Below are 27671 nucleotides of genomic sequence, written 5' to 3'. Positions count from 1 at the left end.
ACTCGGTCATGTTTCTAAACACTTTTCCAGAAAACCTTCCACACTCAGTATCAGGACACGGCAGGAAGACGAGCACATAATAAACATCATTCTACTTTTGATTGAAAGGTTTTGTGGGGAAACAACATGGGAAATGAACAGTCTTCAAATGTGTGCATTCCCTTCAGTGTACCTCTTTCCATCAAAGAAAAGAAACAAAGCCACATTACAGAGGGTAAGTCAGATGATTTATTTACTACTTCTTGTCTCATTATGTTTTACTAACTTTAAATATGATCTAAAGTAGCATATAGTCTTAGAAGATATAGTCAAAGTTTCCTTGAGTGTGGCTTCTTGTTGAGGTTAAAAACACATCGCAGAAAAAAATAATTTATTGCATGAAATATAATAGTTCATTATTCTCCCACTATGGTTACACTATGAAGCCTACATTAAAATAATGATTTCTTGGCTTTTTTCTGTACAGATAAAAGTATAACAAAGTTCTTCTGCCTGCTCTTACTGCAAGAGTATGGTCTTTTATTGTAAAGTGTCCTGAGATAACATACGTTTTGAATCGGCAATATACAAATAAAAATGGATTGATTCTGTATTTGAATTTGATTTTTGACAATCCATTTGGGTTTGAGCTTGGTACTCTTGAGCAAACTTGGCAGATTAATGCTGATTTAACAGGCACCTTTATTTATAGTTTCCTCCATATGTTTATCCAGGAAAGTGTTTGAATCTGATTTGTTTTGGTTTCCATTGTGTTACATATCCTACCGGGAACACAATCGCGTAAAGAAATGTGTCACCACATCTGATATTTATTAGAGTTATTTGCTGTTGTAGACCCACAGGAAACGCCTATCACTTATGCAGTGTGGGTTTTGAGCCCTGAGAGGATGACGGCGGTTCACAGAGGCCTCTGGTGATGTCATCACTTTCCCAGACCCCTGCGTGATGATGGGAAAAAGACAAAATGAGAGTGAGAACAGAAAAGGAAGTGACTGGACAAGAACCAATATTATCTACAAGCAAAGAAAACAAATCATTTCAGTGTGTTTTCAAACTGCCCCTCATTATCTGTTTCTGTCTTTTGCGCCCTGTTCTGTGATCCTTGTCTATAAATAGGTCATGCTTTTCTAATCTTTTTTCTTAAGTTACATTTTACAAGCTGCTAGTAAATGTGTAATTCAATACGATTTAATGTGACAGTTTAAACTCTTTCTTAACAACGGCCTAGAGTAATAACAAACCCAAACAAAACAGATTAGGAAGTTAGTAGCATTTGAAGCTAGAATATTTAGAAAGACTTTTCTGAACGCCGCTGCAGCGACGCACATGCTTAAAATGGGTCTTAACTGCTTCCTCTAACAGGGTGCTGACTGACGTCTGAAGTCAAGTTTGGTACAAAGCAAATGCACCACAAGGTGGCGCCACTATACAATATTGATAACAAAGTGGGAGAGGGCGGAGGCCTCAGCAAGTTCAGAGATGAGTTCATTTGATTTTTGAAGCTAACACATTACATCTTTTCAAAATGTTCTCTGCTCTCTGTGGGATTACCATCTAAACATTAAACATAGTTTCTATTTAAACACCAATTGTTCAGTGTAAACGAACACTGTGAGGCCACAGTATCATTTTGACGTGTTTACACTGTGCTCGACTGGAGGTTCTTGCTTATGTCTTGTTGCCTCCAGCGACAGGTGTGGTTGTGAAATGGCCCGTATATGAGCTGCCTCTGTATTTCAAGCTGCAGTGAGGCCCTGTCTTTGAAGTGCACGAAGCTCCTTGAGAGGACAGACGACCTGATACCATCAGGCTGGGTGAGTGGTTTAAAGGAGGATGAGAACGGAGAAAAGAGAAAGCTCGCAAGGATCCATCATCATGACGACTTCATCTGCTGTTGTCTGATTACGTCTCAGTTATCTCCAGTTGCATAATGCGCGGCGTATTTGTTGGCACTCCTGAATGTGTTGAAGCAACACAAGAATGTGTCCTATGTGTGTGCGAGTGTGACCTTGGCCATTTTTTCTGACATGTGATAGAGATCTGTGGGGCAGCATAAGGGGAGGCTGTTAAACATTCAGTACCATCTTAATTATGCAAGACTGCTTGACTGCGTGCGTACGAGTGTGTGACAGTGTTTTTGTGTGTCTGACAGGAGAGAGAGACAGAGAAATGAGAAATTCATTTATCCCTACTTTTTTTTTTTACTTAAAATAAGCTAATAGCCAATAGCCGTTACCAATTATAAAGGGTCTCTGTTAGCGTCAGAGCTGTTGCCGAAGGCCGTACATTTTTAATGTTGATTTAAAATTTATAAACCCATCATGGCAGCTGTTCAGCCTTTCTTCTTTTTGCTCCTGAGGATAATTTTGATTGAGCAACTTCATCCATAATGACTTAAAATGATTACTTTTTGTTATTAGCTTGGTGTTACTTTTAATTTAACTGGTGCAAAATAAGTAGTTAATCATATGTTATACATTGCCATATAACATGTCCAAAATAGACTCAGCAACAATGAGGACCATTATGAAAGAAAGAAGGAAAGTGGAATAAGCTCAGGTGATATCTTTGAAACCTAAGGTTAAATTGAACCAAAATCCAAAGTTTTCCAGCTACAATGACATTAAGCCCCCAAATCAGCAGCATTACATCATTCCCCTTTAAGCTGAAAGGATGATATATTATAATGGTTTCAGCATATTTGTGAAGTTCATGGTCTCTGTTCAGATGACCTAAATCTTACTCTAAATTTGCACTGCAAGAAAAATCCCTTTCAATCTTCTTTTAACTGGGAAGAATAGCAGCTCAGACTCACTCATCCCATCAAACCTGATCTGTTTGCAGCTTAAAGGCCTCAGCGGCCTCTTGATCTCTCTTATCATGATCTCAACTTCCACTTAGGGAAGTTCCAGTTTGGAACCTCTTCCAACCTGCGAAGCTCCTTGTCTTGTCTCCCAACTTCAAAACATGGCGAGCCTCTAAAAAACCTATTTGAAAATGAATAGCAATGGTAACGAAGGAAGCCCAACAGTCTGAGATAATATTCCCTGTGTCTTTCATTTGTTGTCGTTTCTGAGATGGTTGGTTAAATAAAAAAACAAGATGGCGGACATCCCGGAGCTCAATCTAATCATGAAGCATTGACTCTAACACAAATAGAAAGAGAAACTTCCTCTTGAGTAGCTCTGCGTTTCTGCCTCTGGATCACGTCTTGTTGGGAATAATCCTCTGCTATATAAGATAGACTTTAGTTGAGGAAGTTCTCATATTTACAAGTTCCCAAAATAGCCTTGTCAGGCAGCACTCTCAGTATATCAGTGTCCCGTCTGAAGCGGGGGCCCCGCAGAAGTTTCCCACACGTGTCACAGGCCAATGTCATGACAGAAGAGGAAGAGGGGGCTGGGGAAGGAGGCAGGATTAGCTTGAAGGAGAGGGAAAGAAAATAATGAGTAAGATAAATTAAGGCTTACAGGCTCATGTCGGGAGGAGATAGGTTAAGACAAAAGGTTTGGATGGTTCCTTGATGGCAGCGGAGGGACGTGTAGGACGGGAAAAGAGGGCACAGATGGGCGGAAACACTCAGCTGTGTAGAAGTGTTAAAGGTGAACCAAGTGACTGTGAAATTGACCCCGATGGCCCCCCCCCCTCCCTTTCCTTCGAACCAAACGCAATAGTTATGTAATGGTGTGTTTACGACGCTTACATCTTTGTCTTTCATCTGCTTGATGGAGTGTTTCATAGCGCTAACCTCTGCCTGATGCTGGGCCGGCCTGTTTACCTGTTTTACATTTTAAAGGCTGCATACTGTACATTGTAACATCTTAAAGTGTCCCGGACATGAGATCAGTTTACACAGCTCCCCTTGGCTCATGACTTGACATGACAATCTGTCTTTGATGTCTGGTATGCAGTCCGTCTTTTGAGCAAGTCAGTCAGATAGTAGATATGGTCCAATTCAACACGCCCCAAGTAAGTTTGAATCTGACAGCGCAGAGAACAACAGCTACATACGTCACTTACTGGCAGACCCTTCATCTTCGACTTCAGATTAGATTACTTCTCTTCTGGATGTGATTTGTTCTGCGCTTGGATGTTTGACATTCATCCTGAGCAATAATGTAGGACTGTGATGCTGCTCGACCTGCATGATTAAACAAAGGCAATGTGCGACAACATTATCCAATACTGCGATAGCAATATGAAGTCTATGTGCTGATCTTCATGTATTACACAATACTAACGTTTGCAACATGATCTGTCCTGAATCCAGAAAGTCTTTGTTTGTGACCACTGAATTAGCACCAGTTCATTGGAGGGTAGCCGGTAGCTAGCTTTAGCTTCATCTGTCAGCATAATCTTACTCTGTGAGAAAGCATGTCTTGTGTAGATTCGGGCTATAAAATCGTTCTTATTTACTCTGATTAATTCAGACTTTTGTGATGTTGTTGTCGGTGTGCTTATTGCAATAATGTTGAAATTGCAATTAAAAACACTGCCCTAGATGATTCCCAGCAGAATTAACATTGGGTCATTCCATGCCAAGTAGTCCAATGTTAGAAATCTGCCCCACCTCACCATCTCAGATTTTGATGAAATTCGAATATACAAGTTGGTACTTGGCTGAAATGAACGTGTGCGAAATGTTAGCTCTATAGGTTGTGTATTTCCTGAGATACAGAACGCCCATTTTCCCCCCCTAACAATGGACTGGCGTTTTTAGGAGGCCTTTACTATGTGCTTTGTAGTGCTTGAAAATGACAATACACAGATACATTTTTGCAAGGATTTCAAAAATGAAATTAGTGTCGTTGGCCTAGCAAATGACCATGACCCCACATGACCCCATTATCAGGTGAGGACATTTTAAATATTTACCTGCCACTATGAAAGTAAAGGTGGCAGGATAGTAAATGTTGTCCCTGTATTGGAGACACAAGAGGACAGTGGATAGAGTTAGAAATCTAGGAGAGAGAGATGTAGTACATGTGGCAAAAGATCCACAGGGTGGATTCAAACCTGGGCCGTCTTCTCACAGGACGAAAGCCTCTGTACATGGGGCAAGCAAACTATAACACCTCCGCCATGGGCACCCTATTCACTACATTTTATTTCAATAAATTCTAAAAAGTCAAGGTAGGAAATATTTCTTTAAGATACTGGGTTATTGGGAAAGATGAGTGTTTATACCAGTGGATCCCAGCCTTTTTTTATGACTTCACTAAAGTCTTGGGAACCCAGAAAACACATACAGCTTTTTTGCTAAAATGATTGCAATTTCCATCATGCCAGTTTTTTTCTATTGTGTTATTTCAGACCCCACTTATGCTATTTCAGGTATATTATTGTGGCTGGGGCAGCAAGGGGGAGATTTGTACACAAATGGAGGTTTTTCTTTTTTTTCTTCTCAGTCGACGATGTGCACGGTGAGGAGAGTGTATTTACAAGGCTGGAAATGCTAAAGACATGAGGCAGAGGTGAAAAAAAAGACAGACCGAGATATTACATGTCTTTTTTTTTTAGCATGGGCGACCATGCTAAACTGGATACGGTCATGTAGTCTAATTAAAGTGGTCCAATATGTGTGACTTTGATCAATTTTTTTTAGAAATTTCATGGGCCCCTACAAAAATTCCATACGAACCCATTCTGGGTCCTGAACCTAAGGTTGGGAAAACCTTGTTTATTTAAAGGACAGTATTTGCTGCTCACCCGTTGACTGTAATTTTTATCTTGAGTAGAAGATTGATTAGAAATGTCTGTCGCACGGCTGTTGTTTTGTTCGCTATGCTAATTAGTACGGACTATTTTGCTGGCATGTGGTATCGAGTGATTTGACTCACAATGTTACACAGGCGCTAATCCTGTAAGAAAAATGTACCCTGTAATATATCTAAAGGTTTGTGGTTGAATGTATCTTTTTGGGTTTTTTTACACTTACAGTAAAAGGCATTTCTTACATGAATTTATTATACGGTTGTTTTTGACACATTATTTCTCTTTGTCTCTAGGATTTTCCTATCAAAAGATGCAGAGAGCGTATGGCAGAGAAAAAAATCCTGTGTGTTTTTCGGGGGGGGGGGTGGGGGGGTTGTCATCAACTATGCTTGTTGGTGCTTGTTGGTGAGGAAAAAGTACTCTGAATGTGTCCCTGCCTTTTGTACAACAAAAACTCAACAAGACAGACAAAGAATTCATTGTGTGACATTGTTGCTGAGATCCTGGATTGAAAATGAGAAGATGCTATTTCAGAAAATCATAGGTGATCACACTCTTTTGTTGAGAGAGATGAAAGTGTCTATTTTACGATTTTACGGTTTTTGGTTTATGTTGTGTTCATGTATCACAATTGCATCTATTTCTCCGGATGTCTTTAATGTTCAAAATTACTGTAAAGAAAACAAAGAGGAGTAAGTTAATCGACCTAATTCGTCTCCCAAACGTTGTCATTGGCCTTTTGTTTTGATTTTATGATCCTTTCCTGTCCCTTTCTGCAGTTGTGTTTATCTTGGTGTTAGACTCCGGCGCTGGGTCAGAAAGAACAAGCTGATCTGAATCATAGAAAAACAGAGAGAGCCTGGTCCTCTGCTGTTGATCTGTCTCTGATTCCCTGTTGTAGCTGCAGGGCGGTAAGTCTGTCAAGAAGAAAACCTTTTGAAAATCATTTTTTAAGCCTGGTAATCTAATAGAAAGATTGGACACAGATCATTTTCACCCTCTGTCTGCTCACTTTCTGGAAATTGAAACATCAGTCTTTAAATCAATGACAGTAAAAGTCATGAAGACGGGAAACCTTATTTACGCACCGTCTTTGTTTGACCGGGAATGTTTGATATCTTGTTCCATTTGCAGTTGACAGACGTTTGACTGACTCAGACAGATGTCATGTTTTTTTTTGTCCCATACTGTCAGAATATGTGACGATGATCAGTGATACTGAAGTGAAACTCAGGTAGCAGGAGAGAACGAAACGCTGACGTCCTCATTGAAGGGCATCCATCCTGAACAGAGTCGAAGCTGGTTGAGCAATCTGAACACACATCAGCTTCAAGCTGCTCCATGGGAACAGGGGGATGGATGGCAGCTGTTTCCCTGGAGACCTAGGCTAACAGGACCTTCTCTCTAATTACCTACACCCACCTGTGTCAGACGCCAGGCAGGGAGCATGCCTTCGCAGACTCGTACCACGGAAACATCTAACATCTCTTTGACCCCGTGCTGCTCTTTTGTTCTTAATGGTTGCGATTGAAGGGTGCATAAAGGAAAGAGGACAGGAGCTGAGGAGAGGAAGTCTGGAAAGGAGATGACACGGGCGCTCTGGATACAATGCTGGCATGACTGTAGAGCTAAGCTGACAGGTATCAGTATCAATGTTAAAAGTAAGTGTTGAAAACGTAAGTCATAAAAAAAAAAGACAGGTTGAGAAGGACTCTTTACATGACAAATCTTGTGTTGGCAATCCCAGCAAATACTATGCCGGCTAATGAAAACTGAAGACAGCGTTGGTAATAGAAAGAGTCACAGTGACATCACCCATCTGTAAAATCTGTAAAAAATAGCATATCCAGAGTTATTAAAAATGTGACCTCTAAATAGTTATGTTTGTCAAAATGAGTTGAAGAGACCAAAGCCATATTTGTACCAGACTGTAAACATGTTTAATTCTACTTGAACATTGGGCAATTTAACTCGGGGCATATGGGCACTAACTCATTTTTTGAGCTGGCCTTATGTGGCCACTTGAGATATATGACAGCTTTTGCTATTCCATGAAGGCCTTCATTTTCTGCCCTGGATGTCTGTTAATGAGACCTTTGAATGGCTTCCCTGTCAAAGGACATGATCGTGGGCATCATACATAGAGTCAGGCAGTGTCGTCATTAAATCCTGGGCAGAGGGAGCAGCAGGCCTTGAAATTGCCCATGACACCAAAAGAACAGCCCATTATTACTGCACCTCATGGTACATGTTAGCCTAAATGTCTTTCATGGCAGTTTACATTGGTGACTCATGCAGCCAGAGCCCTGGAGGGAAAGGCTTGACCTATGTTCCCTAGAGTGTCATTTATCTGTCCTTCATGGTAACGTACAGTCCAGCCGAGAACAAAAACAGCTACTGCCTCTAAAGATGAACTGTTAATCGGATCTGTTTTTGAGAGACGAGCCGTGGGGGATGTGGAAATGCTAAGGTTAATGCTAATGATAAACCGAAGGGAGTTGCTTTATTTTATTTAAAACTGAAAGCAGCTAAATTCTGTTTTTTTTAAAAAGAGCATTAAAGTAGCTTCCATGACCCTTGACTTGCACTGTTTGTCCAGTCAGATTTTTCTGCCTTGTATGGGAAAATTTCGGAGCTTGGCAGCCTGTGTGTCACTCGTAATCTCCAGAGAGGGGCAGAGAAGGGGTAACTGGTCGAAAAACATTGGACAGGAAAGCTAGCGTAGCAACATGCTGCTCAGGTCTATCTTAGTGGCTACCAACTGCACAGAAATGGAAAGAGGTTTTGAAGGAAATATGCTATTATGTAATGCAGTACCTGGAGCTCTGTGCTATCCCTATATGCCCTCTGCTGAGTGACAGACCGAACGCACTAATAGTCAGTATATATAATATGACAGCTGCTGCCGGTTGTTCTTGAGCTTCTTTTACTTCGTGGAAACAGTGGAATCTGTACTCAAGTTGCAATTTGTCCAAGCTCGTTGTTAAAAGTGGGCTTCAGTGTCTTTTTAAGCCCACTGAGGGGCTTCACAGGGTAATAATAGCAGAAGTATCTGGTGTCATAACCCCACGGCCTGCAATGGGTCGCTGAACCCATTGCGGTCAAGGTCTACCTGTACATCAACCAGGGCGCCCGGCTGTGTGTCAACATTTTGTTACCTCTGACAACAGGTAGGAATTATTCAAGTCTGTTAATATTTGATTTCTGGAAAAGTACCAAATGAGGCTATCGTTTTTAGTTTGTTTTTTTTGCTTCTAAAAGTTGTTCCATGATGTAATTTGAGGTTTTTGAGAAAACATGCTGCACCAAAAAAAATGATTGTTTTTGTTGGTTGAGAGTTTACTGCTTCTAAATTGCTTCTGTGTGTCGAGCAGTGGGCAAACTTAAGACAAAACATGTTTCACCCTCACGCTATAATTCAGTTCATATTACAGTAAGTCCTGAAAAGTATTTCCCACTTCTTAGGAACATTAACTTTCAGAGACAGCTGCCTTAGCTGGAGTGAGAAATTATAATGTATGATCCACACATGAAAACAGAGCAACATAAAGAAATGGATTAAAATAGTTGTAGCTGAAAAGCCTCAAACTGGGCTGCTCAGCAGTTCCCTGAAACCACTTGCGTTGCTCTAATGAGATCTTGGATTCCTTCTGCAAAATATTTGAGAGTGAAGCAGTTTAGAGGTTAGGATTTGGGAGCCTGAAGGCAAACTCTGACAAGCCTTAAATTGCTTGGGAAACGATTTCCTTTTGAACGGTGTCATAAAATCTAATGATGGTAACAGGTTTAATTGGGATCTTCTTAACTCTAGGTTTGTTGTTTGATATGCGCCAGAAGAATTCACTGTTCCCCCCCCACCCCGAACGCCTGACGGGATTAATGCCATTATAACACGAGACTTTTTTAACAACTGTGGTATAAGCTGTGAAATGCTGCGGGTCAACAACATCTGTCCCTTCTTATAATATTATCCCATAAAAACACACGTGCGTACTGTCACACACATAAAACCTCCCCCATACACACCCCTCTCTTCATTTATCATTATATACCTCTCACTTTTACAATATCAAGTCGTGTTTGCATACGTTTTTTAAGAGAAGAATTGATAAATAGACCTGTACTTTTAAACTCTCAACCACAATCTCTCCATTACTGGAGTGTGCCTGACAGCCATCCTGATCAGGTCCACTGCTGCTGCTTGTGTGGAGTCATGTTAAAGATGACAAAGACCTTTACATACATACTGGAAAGAACTTCCTGTTCCTGATTAGGTCTGTGACAGCTGTGTAAAGCTGAATTTTCCACTGCATCAAGCATGCTAGTGTCCAGTCACTGCTGAAAAAGATCTATATCCAAAAAAAAACCAGGATTCTCATGTTGAACAAGGTTTAACTTTGGGATCGCAATGAACGAGACTGATTGCTCCATCTCGTAAAACAATAGAACATTTTTCAGGCATTATGGAGAAAGCATTAAGGATTACAGTTCTGCAGAAGTCTTAAGCCGTACTCTGCAAAAGGCCAAAAGAAGTTGGCTGTGTTGTTCTGGGTCAAGAGTATTTCCTGCATCTCCTTCGGTGGTGCATCCGCTCCTCATCCCAAAGAACACTGAGACAATAGAACAGATGGAGGAAGAACACTGTCCGTGCATCTGGTGAAATGCGTTGAAAGGCCATTTTTAGCTTGTCTCCCACTGACAGAGAGGCCTAAAACAACATTTTAGTGGAGCCGAGCCACCGTTTCATGTTCTACCAGTACAAACTGAATATTTGGCTCTTTGTAGCAAAGTAGAATGTTGATTTATTGATGTTTAAGTCTGCTTTAAAAATGCTCAATAAAGAATTAAAGATGTTCAAACAACACGTTTTTTTTTGCTCTGCAGCCCCTCTGACTGTTTCCATTGTGTTAGAGCAGCAGGGGTCGTTTAATGTCAGGAGCTGACATGTTACGTAATGTCAGGATTTAGACTCATTGGAAAAATGAACAAGAAAATTCTTCATATCACAACGAATATATCTTTCCATTATTGTTAACGTGTTTGACATGAACTGCTGTGGATATGGACAGTAACTTACAAACCATGAGGCCTGAGTCTATTGACAGTAGTGGTGTTAGCACTTCACAACAATGGCTTTAAAAAAGAAAAAAAATAGCCTGGAAAAGTTGCATGCCGTAGTCCTAGAAAGATACATTCGACCGAAAACTCATAAAACAACATTTTCACTGAGAAAACAGAAAATGAAACAAGATTCATGAGGTTTCTGTGACCTGCACTGTTGCTTAAACTTTTTAGGTTCAAAGAAAATAAAAATAAAAACTTGTCGAAATTAAGTTGAAGTGGATCTCATCTCAAACGCCAAGTTGTTCCAGCTCGTTTGTGTGACTGGAGTTTGTTTTGTTAGGCTAAGTCAATGGACTAGTTTTTGTCCCAGACATCTTCTTGAACTTATTGTTGGCCACTTGAGGCCGTGAAACTAAACGGGTAGTTTGAGGTCTCACTTCTGCGCCTGCTTTTCTGCTTTATTTTAATTCAAAGTATTAAAACTGTTCTTCTGCAAACAACCCGAAAGCACAGAAAAACTTAAAATGATTATCGAGTGGAAATGTGTAATAAGTTACCCAGCAATGGTCAATTTACTGCATTACTGTGCGCATAAGAGCAGAGGAGCTTTGTTTTCCCACTTGCTAGTGATTCACTTCATGGCGGTGTTTTTAATTTGCTGAAATCTGAAATTGCAGAAGTGAAACCAAGCATGCATGCATTTTGTCTGCTTAAGACTGCCACAGCATTCAGTCTCATGATCTGAGGATTTTGGAAATGAGAACAATCTGTGAGGGCACCGAGCACATGGCAAGAAACTCCCCTCAAAATGGCTCCAATTAAAGGCGAATGCTGCTTTGACTGAAAAAGCTGTGTTTTCATCTTTGACATGAGGGACTTTTTCCAGATATGATGGCTTTGGCAATAGTTGAACTCTTAATGCATTTTTCAAAAGCAGGTGCTTGACTCTGATGGTCTGTTAAGTTGACCTAATGAAAAGATAGGAGCACTGATAGGAAACAGATGTGAGTTCGCCGTAGTAGGAAGCATCGCTCCAACAATAAGAGGGGACCAGAGAAAGCATTGTTGTATGAATGTGGCTCATTGTACTGGCCCATGTGTGTTTGAAGGAGATGCTTGTGTTCACATTGAAGGTGGGTATGACTCACTTAATCCATTAGATCAGTGGCTGGGGTTTGGACGGAGCAGCAGCCCTCCCCTGATACTGAGACCACCACGTTACATACAAGCCTTCCCAAACAGCCATCTGCTCAGCATACACTGCCTTTGAATCTTTAAGAGAATTAAAAACCTGTAAGTGTAACACTTTGCTGTCCAAGGATCAGTCACAGCGCTGACTGGCGTGGCAGCAGTCACACCACCGAGGGCCAACTTTCCTTGAGTAAACGAGGCATGTCTGCCCTCCTTCTCTGGAAATAACTTCAGAGGCTTTAGGGGCCCTCGTGAGATCGCTTCAGCACAGATGCTTGATACCCAAAAGGAGGACAGAATGCATTAAGGCTCGTTTTAAAGCAAAGACATATTTCATTTGCCTCCATTTGAATAACAGTCGATGCTGTGATTTCTACAGTGTTGTGCCCTGTGCGTCCTTCATCTGGTTTTAATGGTGTGTACCAATCATTTTTATCGTTTCTGAAAGTGTGGCGTCCTGATTTGAAACATTTTTTGGCTATTCCAGATTCGTCTTTGCTTGAATCGTGCTGTCAGAGGAATCATACAGACGGTGTCCAGCGGGTCAGGGCTTAGGGTGATGCTGGCTTGTTATTTAGGCTCCAGTTGAGTAAGAAGAGGACCTCTGACACAAGCTCCAGACGATTGCATTTTGTTTGACATTTGACTGTCAAACAAAATGTCAATGACTAACGCACACTCTCTCAATGTTGTGAGTGAGTTAGCTCTGCGTTCAGGCTCGATTCTTACAGTTATCTTTGCCTTTTGTATCTTTTATTTCAGATTTTAGACTTGTAGGCCAGTGAAACCTGAATGTTGGATTTTGTTAAAAATTTCTCAAAGATACATATTTGGATTGTTTTTTCACTTCTTGACTGGTCAGAAACCAATCCAACAATTAAGAGTAAAAATCTGCCGTCATTAAACAAAAGCTTATGTTGGCAATCAAAGGTTTCCTAGCTAACTTCATTGATATTATTACACTGAAAAGAAAAAAAGGAAGGTATAAATACATTATAGTTTTTCATCACCACATTCTTGTAGCTGATAAAACCTTTTAACATTTATTATTGTGGTTCAAAGCTAACTTGGCATTGGCTGGATGCTAATGTTAGCTTGGCTATTGGGTCATGTGCTTTTTTAACTCTGTTTTATATTGGAAGCTGTTCTGAATGTCGCACAGTCTTCGAAATTTGTGAACAATCAGGAAAAAGGGAAATGATAACATTGAACTGTGTGTGATGGAAATTACGGGGGGAATGTGCGCTGCCTGAGATTTTGCGCTCCAAAAATCAGCAATTGGGCCATTTTTTTGTTTCAGAAATTAGATATTTATTTAACAACTCTTTAAGATGTTTTCTTGAAACTGAGATACCAAAAAGACAATGGAAAAAATACAAAAGCTAGTTGTCTGAAAGAACCAGTTTTATTTTGGTGTGACAGGGTTACTTTTATGCCAAAAAAAGGATTATTAGCAGTCTTTCTCTGTGTATAGTTAAACATGTGAAAACAGTCAACTAAATGTACTTTCACAAAAAACTGGAAAGCTCTAGCCTTGACTCTGTCCAAACCTGACAAAATATTCTTACTCACTATTTTAAGTGCTGTGTTTTTGATTTTATGCCACAGCTTTTTCAGCACCATGAAGATAATCTGGATAGAAAAGCTTAGTTGGCGATGGATGGGCTTCATCATCACAGTTACAAACATGGTTCAGATTAGGGAATGAATGAAGTCGTGCTTTAAATACAGAGAAGATGACAGAAAATAATTGAAGTGATTGATGTAGTTCTTCTCTTCGGGACAGTCTCAAATCAAACATTTTTACCAAATGTTGAATTTGTCTACTATTTCAATATTTCTGCAGACACCCAGCCGTGTTTTAGATGACTGAGCTGAAAATGATCTTTTTATGTACAGTTTCTTGCCATTTGGAATAAATTCAGCTCAGCAATCAAACCGCTGTCATTAACACCCCGCAGTCTGTGCTCAGGCACTAAAGCAAGCGTCAGGGGGAGCAGCACTTGTTTCTGCAGATCTGTTGTGTTTACAGCGAGGGCTTGATTGCAGACTTCATCGCGGTCTCATATTCACTTCCTGTGTTGATCCCCTTTGCCATAGCAGATTTCTTTTTTTTTTCTTTCTGAGGCAGCAGTGAGGGCGTGGGGGGAATTTTACTTCTGCTTCACTTCACCCCAAACACCATTCACCCATGGCGCATGTAAGGAGCCACCATATCCTGCTAAAACAAACAGCATTGAGGAGGTTGAAACAAATGCTTTTGTCTGTGGGTTATATTTAGATCTGCATTCACCCAAAAGCCATCTCATGAGACATGACTGCCCTCAAATAGGATCATACATGTTGGCAGTAGCACTTTTTTGTATTATGGATATGCTATTGATCATGTTGTATATGCATGCAATACAAGAAGCAGGAAGTTCTTAATTCTGCCATATGTCTTCTGATTAGTCACAATATGAAAACTACACGGAAATCAATGAAGAATATGAATGTGCACATATCGGCTCTCTCCTTTTTTATCAGCAGGCTTTGTTGACATTGATATTTTATTGAATCACAGTTTCAGTAGCGCTTCAATCCCCACTTTTGCTCTGGCATGGAGATAATTTTTCCCTCCACTTCCTTCACTCATGCTTTGAGTGCTTCAAACCCTGCAGGCCATGGCTCCTTAGAGAGCGCTGTGGTCCAGAAGACAGGAAACAGCTTGAGAGAAGCACAGAAGTCAAGGCTGTGGGAGGGCAGAGGATAGGGTGGGAAAAGGGGGATTTCCTCAATATGGCAGCTTTGAGTTTTATTAAAGGTTTACAGTTGGTTTAGTTATTTTTCCTGCATTTTCACTCAACTCCAAAATAAGGGGCGATACCTCCCTTAAAATGGGTCTGTGGGATCTACAACTGTATTAATCAGTGATCTCGGTAATCTCTTCACTGTCAACATCAGAGTCAACGAAAAAAAATAAAAAATCAATGATGTTTTTACTGTAATCAAAGTTTGCACCATGCTGACTGCACGAGCCTCTATATGCAAACAGCCTTCCTTCAGATCACACTAACCCCTCCAACATGCTGTTTGTCCTATGGGCTCCACACTCATTAGCATTCATCACTGGCTCGCAGTGAATAATTAACTGAATTATTCAGATGCTCTGTGATGCTCGCGAGGGGGATCTCTCTGCTTACTGTGTCTTTAAAGTCGTGCAGAGGGGAGCCTGTACTAAAGAAAGGAGGGGGCTGCTGTGCGCCAGTTGGAGGTGTCTGCCTGTCGCAGCCGCTCGAGCTTGACATTAAGAAGAGCGCATGTATGCTTCAGCGAGGAGATACAGCTACAAAATTGAAGGCACTGGTACTGAGATTGAACTGGTTCCAGCAGCTACTCATCACATCGGGGATTCATGGATGGACAGAGAGATATTGCAATTGGAATTAACTTGTCAGCCGGTGCGAGGAATCTCTGGATATAATGGGCAATACGACCCCGAAGCCTTTAATAGGTGAGATTTGTTATTAATGTGCTATTATGAGGTGAAGCTGTGTGTGTGCGCGTGTAGGTGCGTGTGTTAGAGAAACGGTGTCTTCTAGTCACAGATACACATGGCTGGTCCTGGTTCCTCTACTTGTGCTCGCGCTGCGTGCAGGCGCGCTTCCTCTCATCACGGGGGGAGCTGAGCGTGATTTTCAGAGAGCGAGTCCAAACCAGCGCTCCCACTGCCCTTTTATTATCGGAAAATCATCCTTTTTTGTTACATTATTTATAAAATTATAACCAAGAATGCAGCATTAAATGTTGAGAGGAGTAACGTAAAGGGCGACAACTCTGCTACTGATGGTCATTATAAGCCTCATCATCATCATCATCAGCAGCAGCAGCAGCAGCAGCAGCAATTTATCTCTGAAAATGACCATTGCAACTTTTACCAAATACTACCATAGCCTACACTATTGAGATCTTGTATAAATTGAATAAAGTTTTGGTTTGGTTTTGGGGCTGTTGTTTTTTTTTTTTTTTTGGGGGGGGGGGGGTTGGGGGGGTTTGCAGTAAAAGACAGTAATAATACAGGCATCCTGACCTCCAAATATTATCCTCAATATTATAACTCATAAGTGATTAATATCCATTTGATTTGAAATGGGGATTTAATGGCTATATCAGTGTCACAAATCTTTTTAAATACTGCTTCCTTGGTTCTGTATATGTTGGCAAAACCATTTAAATCAGACAGGAATGAGCTTTTGTGTTGATTTTTCCTTTTTTTTTTTTCAAGCTGAATTCTTTATTAGTTTAAAATAGAAGCTGCAACATTACAGCAGCCAAGTCACATGTGACACTGAACACAGGAAACATGAAAATAGACAATACATAAATAACTCTATAGAGGACTATCTGAGACTTGATTGTCGACTTGATTTTTTTTTTTTTTTTTTTTAATTTTTGCATAAAGCTTTCGTCATGAGCTTTAAGACTCTTCCCTCTCTGACCCCTTGAAGCACATTACTTGATAATCAGTTCCCAACATCACTTTGATTTAATGTCTGTCACACTCCCACGCCCTCAACAGACCTCCTCTGTGGCTAAATGATGTGGTTGCTGCTACCAGGGCCGGTTGATGTAGACTTTGGACAGGCAGTTAGTTGAAGGAGGAGGAGCAGTTTGGTCTCATTTCTGACTCTGTATAGTTTTGATAAACATTACATTAATAGACTAAATGCCTTAACTGATACAGTAATTGACATGCTGCAAGTTATATAAAAGTTGCTTTTTTTAGATATGTTACAACATTTGGTTTTGCTGACATATGCATGCTGAGGAAGTCCTTGTACCAGCTGTGAATAGAATATCAAGACAGTGTCTTTTGTCCCGAGGAAACATTCATTTTCACGAGCCCTGGAAAATAAGTGTGACAAAATAAGTCCTTAAATTGTTCCAAAAAACTTTTTTTTGCATAGCAGTGTCTTGTGGAGTCTTATGATTGTGTTGTTTCTCTCTAAAAGCAACTGAAACACCTGCGGTAGAAGACAGAGGCTGACCATATGTGAAACGTCTGACGTAGCTTTAACATGATAACCACGGACCAGAATGAGCTCATGATTAAGGTGGGGCATTTTAATGACGCCATATTAAGGGGTTTCAAAGCCAGTGATCAATCTGTGACTCCTGATGAGAAGAAGTAAGTATAGTCTCTGTAGCTTTGCTGACACTAAACCTAAAGTCAGGCATTTCATTTTTCGGGAAAAAAAAGAAGGAAAAACGACCCTATGTGCTCTTTGAGAAGCCAAAAGATCATTAAACAACACGTACTGCTGTTCTGAGACATTTCTAGAATAGTTTAAACTGAACACGTGGCCTCAGCTGCTTCTTTTTATCTATATTTTCTCAAGCTATGACTATAGATCCTATTCAAGAAACCGGTTTTGCTTTTCCTTTATTTATGTATGAAAAATATTTTGTGTTTTTGTTTTTGAAAACGTCTTTGAAAGAGATCTCTATAAAGACACATAATGAGATAGCAGACCCCTTTCATGCCAAAATGTAACAAATACGCAAACAGGTATTTGTGTGGTCTCGAATGTGTTCAACAATATGTTCCTTCTTTTCAAACTGTGGCTGTGTTAACAACCCTGTTTACTTACCATTTGGAATTCTGCTTCTTTGCATTTGTTTGCACGTTTATGCTGCATTTCTTGACCTATTAACGCCACCTGCAGATCAGGGGAATAGCCTAGAAGTCTTGTGGTGTGTGACAACCAGCTACACATGTGCATGGATGTTTCATGCGCGTACGCACCGGCGACAACCTTGAGGGCTTAAAAAGTAAACCATTGTGGAAAAACTGCAGTACCTTGATTTGCCACTTGAGGCTAGCCAAAGAAAGTCAGTTGAGATTGGTTCAGAAAACCACATTAGATTATACAACTGAATACCTTTTAATAGCTTAGCATTTGCTAAACCTTGTCTTCAAAAAACAAAGATGGTGAGGCCTTAGATGTACTTCTGCCACAACATCTATATGTACACATTTACGTGAAACTGTCTATGACATGCACACGGAAACAAACAGCAAACTCTTTCATAAAGTGATTCACACCCAAACAGCAACCACCAGGGTCAAACAATGAAACAATGTGGAAGTGAAAAAACTGCAGTTCTTCAAGACTCTGCTTAAGGCTGGCTCCAAAAGACCCTGGTACAGAAAACGGTTTGGTCTAATTAGTTATCTATCTATCTATCTATCTATCTATCTATCTATCTATCTATCTATCTATCTATCTATCTATCTATCTATCTATCTATCTATCTATCTATCTATCTATCTATCTATCTATCTATCTATCTATCTATCTATCTATCTATCTATCTATCTGCATGACAGGAAGTAAGTAAGGCGTTAAGCTGCCCCTCACTGCATGACCTGTTGTGCTATGCCTTTCAGCTAATAATGGCCAGCGTCTATATCAGTCTTTAATGGCAGAGAAGCAGTACAGCAATCTGTAAGTGAGGCAGTTGATTCTTGGATTATAATAGCTGAGCGTTCACACGATTTCCTCCAAAACCGTCGGGCAGAAGTATATTTTCACTCCCTTAAAATCCAATGTCTGCAGCCTAACAATGGGGGCACCCGCTGATCATTTGAGACATTACAGATGTTATTGCTGCTGCCTCGTAGTTTAGAATATAATCAGTGATAATGTCTAATTTAGGAAATGTACTGTGGAACATTTCACTGAGTTATTGCCTTTACATCAGATCGCAGTGAATTTTAAACAGAACGGTAATCACTCTGTGGCTCAGAGCAAAGAAGAAACACTAACTCCCTTTGAATATTGGACTTCAGCCAGCCTATACCATAAACACTGCACTGTTTTAATTTCATTTGTCAGGAAACTCAAACAATCAAAAGACGCTTTAATGCAGACTTCAGCTTGCCCTGCTTGATTTCTTGTCCTCGTTAATTTTTTTTAAAGACATTCTTTTTCCCTTACTCTGACACTAACTCCTGTGAAGATGAGATGGAAGATTAAATTGAGTACTTTCTTTCAGGCCTAGCTCTGTGTGATTCATTTTTACTAAAGATAAGCGGCGAGGAATGAAAGGGGCCATTCAGGGTTTGTTTCTGCTGTAGGCCAGGGGTGTATGCATCCCATAAATAAGACGAGGTCTTACTGCGTCTGTTGTCAACTTTCTGTGGATTATTTTAATGCCCCCTCTGATGTGAGACGGCTAATATTAGCTCTGCTCCGATCACTGTGGATTTTACATAAGCCAAATGTTTCCCTATGATATATGCACAGGGGTTTTGTCTAAACTTACCTTGTGTATCTATCTATAAATACCCAAAATGGATGTGGTGAGAACACTGATTTAGGCCAGACTGCCTGTTTATACCGTAAATGTGGGTTACGTGCTAAAAGGGAGTATTTAATGTATTTGCTAAGAAGCTTCAAAGTGTCTGTGTGGGACAGAGAGTGTGTGACTCCTTAACATATCCGGCCTCTGCCCTCTAAACTGACGGCCACCGACCACTTGCGAACAAGTTATAGTGTGCTGATATGTTTGTCTCTTTTTCCAACAGCTGGTGTGTCTAACTTGGCAGATTTGACCCAGGTCACACACACACACACACACACACACACACACACACACACAGCCAGACCTGATGTTCACATACCACGCAGCTCTGATCAGGTTCAATCCCCGATGGCTTACTCTTCTTCTCTGGTATTTTTTGTGACAGATGCGAGTCTGCAACAACGCCCGGTGGCCAACAGGCAGTATTACACGCTGCCTAACAATGGGGCAGGTGTGGAGAGAAGAACGTCGGCTCCTCCGGTCAACGTGGAGTCACCTCGCTTTCATCCCCACGCCAAAGGCAAGAACATCAGGCTGGATGGGCAGCTTCGCCGGGCCACACGCAAGAACAGCTTCTGCAATGGCATCACGTTCAGCCACAGGCCCATCCATCTCTATGAGAAGGTGTGTGTTCAACTCTTTAGGATCAAAATATAATTTGATTGCTAAAAAAAAAAAAAAAAAGTTACATTTCCATGAATGTCTTTACTTCAGGTGCGTCTTCGCCTGACCGGTGTGCACACTGGCTGGAGTGGAGCTCTACGCTTTGGATTCACCAGTTTGGACCCCAGCGAGCTTCTCACGTCAGACATACCCAAATATGCCTGTCCAGACCTGGTTACCCGACCGGGCTACTGGGCTAAAGCTCTGCCAGAGAGACTGGCTGTGAAGGACAATGTGCTGTCGTTTTGGGCCGATCGCCATGGAAGGGTCTTTTACAGCATCAACGAAGGAGAGCCTATCCTCTTCCACTGTGGGCTCAGCATCGGCTGTCCACTCTGGGCCATCATAGATATTTACGGCCTCACACAGGAGGTCACACTTCTAGGTAAGAATATGATTAAGTACCGGTTGACTTTGCAAACACTCAGAGGAAGTATTGTGTTGGGGTTTTTTCTTAATATGATTTTGGCAAAGAGGAGTGAGCAGAAGCTGACTCACTTATCAGAAAGGAAGTGAGAGGAACACATTTCACAACAGCGCTGGTCATGAGTCTGTACACAAGCCATCATTGCCATTCAGATAATGTCATGATGTATTAAGTAATGGCTATTTTTCTGGATGGACCAGACTTAAATAGTCAGCTAGTGAGCGGTCTATTTTGACCATCAACCCAGAAACCTCAGGAACTTATTTTTATAGGGTCAACACATTCACTGCTAATTTAAGCAGCTTCCTGACAGTTCAGAGAGCAGCTGTGTAGTAAAGCTCTTCAGCCGCAGAGGTTACCAAAGTAGAGGAGGTATGAGGGTCTGGAGCAGTTCAATGACTCAGTGAGCCTCTATTTGTGTGACAGAGCTGGATTGTAAAGAAAAAACAAAGTGGTCTGGACCACAGAAGTCAGCCCAACCAAAACCACTTACTCCATTCTCTGTTTATAATCGTTTACTATCTCTTTCCCGTACTTCATCACTTACTCTCTCCTCCTTCATCCTCTCCCCTGTGGTTCCCTCTCGTTCTCGGGTGTGTTTATCTTTCAGTCTGACAGGAGCAATGGCCATGTTTGGTCATTGCAGCAGATCCCTGGAGCTTTGGTGAGGGGCCAGAGCGATCAACTGCTGCAGCATCACTAGAAATAGGAATAGAGGAATGTATCTGCGGGTATCTGTGGACCACTACAGCCAGAGTTGTTTATATGTAACCCCAATTCCCATAAAGAGAAACACAACTGTGCTGTGAACTGTGTTCATAAAGCAGGGCAGTGTAGAGAGGTACAGCCACCACATTCAACAATAACTCTCTAACGATGGTTTATTCTGTTTGTGTGCTCTAGGAAATATAGAAGTTCTTAATAGCTTGAAACTAAAATGTTGTCACTTAAGTCTGTGTGCAATTTCCTGATATTTGCTTTGAATTGGGCCTAGTTGTGCTTGGATTTTTTATACATGAGTAACTTCACGATCAATTTGTTGGAAAAATTACACAAGTGCTTTTCGGCTTCTATGTCCTGTGGATTTAAATCAGACCGTTGATGATCTCTTCTGGCCGCTAGGTGCATAAGGAATTTGGGTCGGCGATAGTGTGAAACTAGCCGACAGGACAGAGCTTACATTTAGCGTTGAGAATTATATATGGGGGAATCACAGGTTTCTTTTCGTCTGCTTGCCAACTGCTAACTACAACATAGCCAGCAAAGCCTTTTTGAAATCACCATTTTTGGCTCATTTGGTTCAAATGTCAGGGCTTCTTCTTCTTCTTCTTCTTCTTCTTCTTCTTCTTCTTCTTCTTCTTCTTCTTCTTCTTCTTCTTCTTCTTCTTCTTCTTCTTCTTCTTCTTCTTCTTCTTCTTCTTCTTCTTCTTCTTCTTCTTCTTCTTCTTCTTCTTCTTCTTCAGATTCTTCTTCAGATTCTTCAGATTCTTCAGATTCTTCTTCTTCAGATTCTTCTTCTTCTTCTTCTTCAGATTCTTCTTCTTCAGATTCTTCAGATTCTGATGCAGACGTCTCAAACACCTTTTAGGGCGACACAACGATGATTGTCACATCCCATGTTTCTGTGCAGGGGAAGATGGCAAACATAATTTCAAATTAGACCTGTGACACTCAGAACAAGGTTTTCTAACAGTTAAGAACTTTGAGTTAATCCAATTTCTGTTCGTGACTGATGAGAAATGTAGATACTATTTATTCAATAGCACTATTATAAGCCAAATTTCACTTGGCCTGACAGTACAGTAAAGGTAAGAAGCTGTTTGATTGTCAAACTGCTCTGTGACAGCATATTTACCCTCTAAACTTACACACTATAACTCTAGATGCTCTCAGCTCGTTTTATGTCTATTATCGGTTACTAGAGATGACCATCAACAAGTATGATGACAGCTGAGACTGTGAAAAACATGTTGAATCTTTACTTTATCTGTCTGTCTCATCAGCCTGCCTAAAGTCAAAGTGGGAAACAGTGTTGTTAAAAAAAGAACAGGCTGGTTATTTAGTGTGGATATTTGCTCCGTTATCTTCACAGGAAACTGAATGTGTTTGGGTTTTAAGCCGAGGATGAGGATGTCACCTTTGACTTCATGACTTCATTCACACTTGTCACATGATTTATAGGCGCTAAATCAATCCATTCAGAAGGTTGTCAGCAGATCATTCATAATGAAATAAGTTGTTTGGTGCAGCACTATCATGTGCCCATAAAAAGAAGCAGTGATAGAGAAAGAGTCAATTCAGTAACAGATACAGAGCTGACCTTTTATCCAGATATCAGTATCAAGGAATGATGTGAGCTTCTTTAGGACACTCTTATTTGATATATTGTCTTATTGTGTAATCATTTGTTCATCCTCTCCATCACAGAAAGTACGTTTGCGGAGAGTGTTGGATCCAGCTGCCTGAGTGCGGCCCGTCTGAGTGCCTATCTGCCCCAGAGTAACCACGACTCGGCCAATTACAGCAACAATCAGCTGGAGAATAACCAGGCAGCCGCTGCCAAGATGGCCAACCTCCAGCTCAATAACTACACTCAGATCATCCCCTGCTGCTCCTCCACATCCTCCTCCTCCTCCTCCACACCGTCCTCATCTGCATCCACTGGATTCAGCGCCCCGAGGGTGGTCCGAGGCCTCCCTTCGCCACTGGACAATGACTTGCACTTTCACCCAGTCAGAGGCTCCGATGTTATCCTCTCTGCGGACCGCTCAGCTGCCTGTATCCATTTCCTGGACAGCAGTCGGACTCTGGTGTTCAGTGACCGGCCCCTGCACGTGGGCGAGACTTTGTACGTGGAAGTCGGCCACCTGGGTCTGCCATATTTCGGGGCTCTGGTGTTTGGTTTAACCTCATGTGACCCAGCTAGTTTACATGTCGGGGACTTGCCGGCGGATCCTGAGGTTCTCCTGGACCGAAAGGAGTACTGGGTTGTTCACCGGGGATTCCCCATGCCATGTTCTGGAGACGTTCTCAGCTTTAGTGTGCTGCCCAGCGGCGAGGTCCACCACGGCGTGAACGGAGTGGGACGAGGCAGGCTGCTGTGTGTGGACTCCTCTCAGGTCCTGTGGGCCTTTTTCATGCTGCACGGGGCTGTCAACAGACTCAGGATACTCGGTAAGCTGGGTGTGAGGACAGCAGCGAGTACACGCAACGATCAAAACCCCCAAATTCCTCAAGTCTTACCTTTTGAATGGAATAATTGCAGATTTTTTTGTGATTTTTAACAAGCCACAAATCAGAACAAACCTCATATCTCATACAGTTCTTGCTTAATGTGGGCAAAAACTACAACATCAGTACTGTCCACATGGGGGCTCTGGGTCATGGACCAAAAAATAGTCTGGCACAAAGCCAATCATAGAACAATGAACTGTGATATAATGTGTTAAGTAGAGGTGCTGGTATGCAGGTTTTTGTTCTCTTTGGACAGAGCCAGGCTTCATGTTTCTCCTTGTTTACAGTATTTGTGCTCATGGTACATTGCTTCGTATTTAATCAGGCAAAATGACATCGGAATCAACTTTTGTTATCTGTAGTTACAGGAACCTATTCTAAAAATCCAAAACATTTGCATTCACACCCTAAATAGGCACACACTCTTTAATTGTGATTAGTTTATTCTTGAGTTCATGTCGCCTCTCTGATTTATTTTTTTCCCAGACTAAAGGAATGCAGCGGAGTGCTTCATGTCTGCATGTGTCTGTTTGAGCAGTGACCTATCTGTCTCAGTCCCACTACTCCCACATAAACTCCCGTCAGCTCAGACTCGATTGTTAACAGCTTCTGATCCAACAATATATTCCTCTAACAGGATACAAATTTCCCCAAATGAAACTTGAGCATTAAAAAATGCACATCTGATCTGACTGGTTTGGGCCGGTATTTGTTAAGCTTCACTCTTGAGAAGTCCAAGTGCACGGTTTAATATAAAGTTTGCTTGGATATAACCTTTTAAATGTGTGCATGACTATCTGCTGTTAGTTCATGAATGTTTCTCTTTTTGACTCAGGAACACTGCAGACCAGTCCTCCCTCCACGTCCCCCAGCACTTCTCAGAGCAGCAGTCCAGATGACAGTGATTCAGACCTGGCGTTCAGCGTCAACAGATCCTCCTCAGCCTCTGAATCCTCTCTGGGTAGGTTCCCAAACATTGACATCATGCATCAACACTACATTATATATGGAAACCATCTCAAGCTCTCATCCAAGGCCGTGCTGAGAACAGTACTGGTTGTGACATTAGAGAAAGACTCCTTTTAAGAGACAACAGAGGAGCTACTTTTCATCATTAGCTGGTTAACAAAAGACGACTCTGATATGGAAATCTGTATTTGGCATGACTTATCGCAGAAAAAAAAATGTCATAGAAGCAACAGTGTCCAAATCTTCCCACAAACTTTTATAACACAACAAATGTTTTCTCATGACTTCAACAGTAGTGAAAGTGATTGAAAAAGAAGCAGTGATGACACGTCAGGCACCTAAATGGTGACCGGCCACATTGGCTTACAAGTCACCGGCCACATGGGCTTTAACTTCAATCAATCAAACATGAAGGAGCCTCCTTTGCATTTGACAGAGACTGAGCTCGAGGTATCTTAATCAAACATAGAAAACACATCACACTTTTTAAACTCTGTAGCACTTTGAGATTGAAGAATGTAAAGTGCTTTACAATAAACTGTATTATTATTATTATTACATCAGGACAAACTTCTGAATGTTTGCACAATGGCTGACATCTTGAAATCTGACTTAATGGACGCTTATAATTTTGAAGATTTCCTCGATCACACAAAGAACACTTTCTATCTTCCTCAGGAGTTGAGTCGATGCGGCTTGCTCCCAGTGCCAGAGGAAGTATCTCACATGTTTGCTGTGCACATAAAGACCTCTGTGCTCTAAAATAGGTTAAAGGTCACGTAAATTATGTTGGATCAGTGTATGTGCTCTAAATTTACAGAGAGCTTCTTCTAATCGTTCGCTTTCAAACCTTTCAAAAGATACTGTTTTGAGTTACCCCAACCCAACACATTGAATAATGTCTATGTACGCATATTGGAGGCCTGCTTGACAATTATTAATATTAACACAAAGAGCAGGTCTAGAACATACTCTTTGGCTTATTATTTTTTAGAGAACCAGCATTAAGTAACCAATGAGCAGGAGTTTATCCAAAGTGGCAAGAATTACAACTACAACCTCTACTACAATCACACTCATGATGAAGAGCCATCTGCTGAGAGCAGCTCGGACAAGAAAGAGGGAAAGAGAGAGTCAGTAATGAAAAAAGATGGATAAAGACAACAAACAAAGATTACAACAAATATTATACATGTGTAGAATCAGTGCCAGTAAAAATGTTTCAAATATGATAAATATTTCCGAAAAGAAATCTATCAGATGGCTAATAAAGGTGACTGACAAGAAAAGACAACGTTTTTGTTTTCATGCATCAATGTCTCATGTTTTCATTTATTTTTTTCTCTAGTGACGGCTCCCAGCTCCCCTCTCAGCCCTCCAGTCTCTCCCACTCTCTCTACCCCAGAGCTGCCCCCTGCTGGAAAGAATGGAGAATGCACCATTTGTTTCGACCAAGAGGTGGACACTGTAATCTACACCTGCGGACACATGTGCCTGTGCAATGACTGCGGGCTGAAACTGAAGAGACAGATCAATGCCTGTTGTCCAATATGCAGGAGACCCATTAAAGATGTGATCAAGACATATCGGCCGTGATGGTTCACGTGTGTCCTCTTCTCAGGCCCAGCCGGACACTGATCTTGGAGATTAGCCATCCCAGGGTATTTGTGCCTGTATTTCCATTTTGTATGAGTTGATAGTTTTTGGTGAAAGGCTCAGCGCCTTATTCGCAGAGCTATGATGAAGCTCATCACAACACAAAGACTCCTATATGAGCTTCTATATTTTGCAGAACAGATAAATCATTCGCTCCTGTTCTATATTTTCAAAGTGAGTTCTCTAATGTCACAGTTATTAGCCGAGCAGTAAAGCTTGCTGTAAACAACTATCTGTCCCCTCATTGTCCTAGATTTGTGTGTGCTTCAGCAGAATACGCAGACCGTAGTCTAGCAATTCTAGTGCCTTAGATTTTTGTCACTTTGTGTGTCCAATAATGCTAACAATCCTAGCCATATTTTCAATGTACAGTACTGAAAGCTGATGGTGTAAACGAAGCACAAATGAAAAGGTGTAGAAGTGAGTGGAAAGATTTGACTGTATGGTAAGTGTTGTTCAATGTGTTATAAGACAAGTATGTTTGGGAAGTACAAAGGAAGAGTCTGGTTTTGCACAGTAAAAGAGAGCTAAATAAACGTGGACTGAACAGAATGTTTGTGGTTTTATTGATAATGTTGATACAACTTCACCTCTGAATGTATTTCACCAACAAACATGCTGTTTTGCCTTTTCATCAGGATTTAGATTTTTAAAAAAAATCTGTTTTATATTCTATGTGCATATTAGCACACCAACAGAACCACCACTGGGGAGAATTTGGAAGAGTCACTGTCTCTCAAATGGAAGGTTGGGGGTTTGATCCCCTGCTCCTGCAGGACATATCTCTGATGTGTCCTTGGGCAAAACAGTGAAACCCAAGCTGTTCTCGCTGCTTCATCTGTGGCATATAAATGTATACAAATGGGATTAGTTTCTTCTGAAAGTCACTTCACATAGTGGCCTCTAAATCTGTGAGGGCTTAGGGCTGTCCCACTGTCGAATGGTCAAGTGGGTGAGGGATGTCTGGCTTTCTTTTTGAGGCCTTTATGCACCCTGTCCGTAAGTGGGCATATCTGCAGACGTAGCTTGAGGGAATTACCCATAGTTCATTGCATGGTGACGTGAAACACAAGATTCCCAGTGTAAACCCGCAAGAATGGAAAGATAAACAAATGCCATAGAAACAGAAAAAAGGCAGACAGCAAATAAACAGGAAGGTGAACCACACTAATTACAGTCTACCAAAAAAGTTTATTTGGAAACTACAGCTAATTCAGAACTCTACTTCAAATATACACAAATGTACATATATACATACATACATACATACACGCATACGTATATATACACATACATGTATACATACATACACACACACACACATGTGTATATATGTATACATAAAGCCACAAATAAACCTTTATTTATCCCTCAACAAAGATATTTACATAATAGGCCTACAATA

The 27671-nt window shown here is 41.1% G+C and overlaps 1 protein-coding gene across 2 annotated transcripts; it reads left to right on the top strand.

Moving 5' to 3' along the window:
• On the top strand, positions 1 to 26818 carry neurl1b (neuralized E3 ubiquitin protein ligase 1B). 2 transcript variants are annotated; one of them, XM_079351922.1, is made up of 6 exons: positions 1 to 214; positions 19703 to 19941; positions 20032 to 20365; positions 22835 to 23581; positions 24477 to 24602; positions 25959 to 26818. In XM_079351922.1, exons 1-6 carry the CDS (start codon positions 127 to 129, stop codon positions 26204 to 26206), a joined length of 1782 nt encoding a protein of 593 aa, XP_079208048.1. In that variant the 5' UTR covers positions 1 to 126; the 3' UTR covers positions 26207 to 26818. The 2 variants fall into 2 exon arrangements, with proteins under 2 accessions (XP_079208048.1, XP_079208049.1); XM_079351923.1 differs by lacking the exon at positions 1 to 214 and adding an exon at positions 15223 to 15463.
• The last annotated feature ends 853 nt before the right edge of the window (positions 26819 to 27671 follow it).

This window comes from Symphodus melops, assembly GCF_947650265.1.
Source record: "Symphodus melops genome assembly, chromosome: 9".
NCBI lineage: Eukaryota > Metazoa > Chordata > Actinopteri > Labriformes > Labridae > Symphodus > Symphodus melops.
The sequence above is the reverse complement of the archived record's forward strand: the minus strand, read 5'-3'. Positions and strand labels throughout refer to the sequence as shown.

Bases quoted from the DNA above. Each gene is read 5' to 3' on its own strand.
- neurl1b (XM_079351922.1), top strand. From the start codon at position 127: ATGGGAAATGAACAGTCTTCAAATGTGTGCATTCCCTTCAGTGTACCT. The intron at 215-19,702 runs GTAAGTCAGATG...TTTTTGTGACAG, and splicing joins ACAAAGCCACATTACAGAGG to ATGCGAGTCTGCAACAACGC. The intron at 20,366-22,834 runs GTAAGAATATGA...TCTCCATCACAG, and splicing joins ACAGGAGGTCACACTTCTAG to AAAGTACGTTTGCGGAGAGT.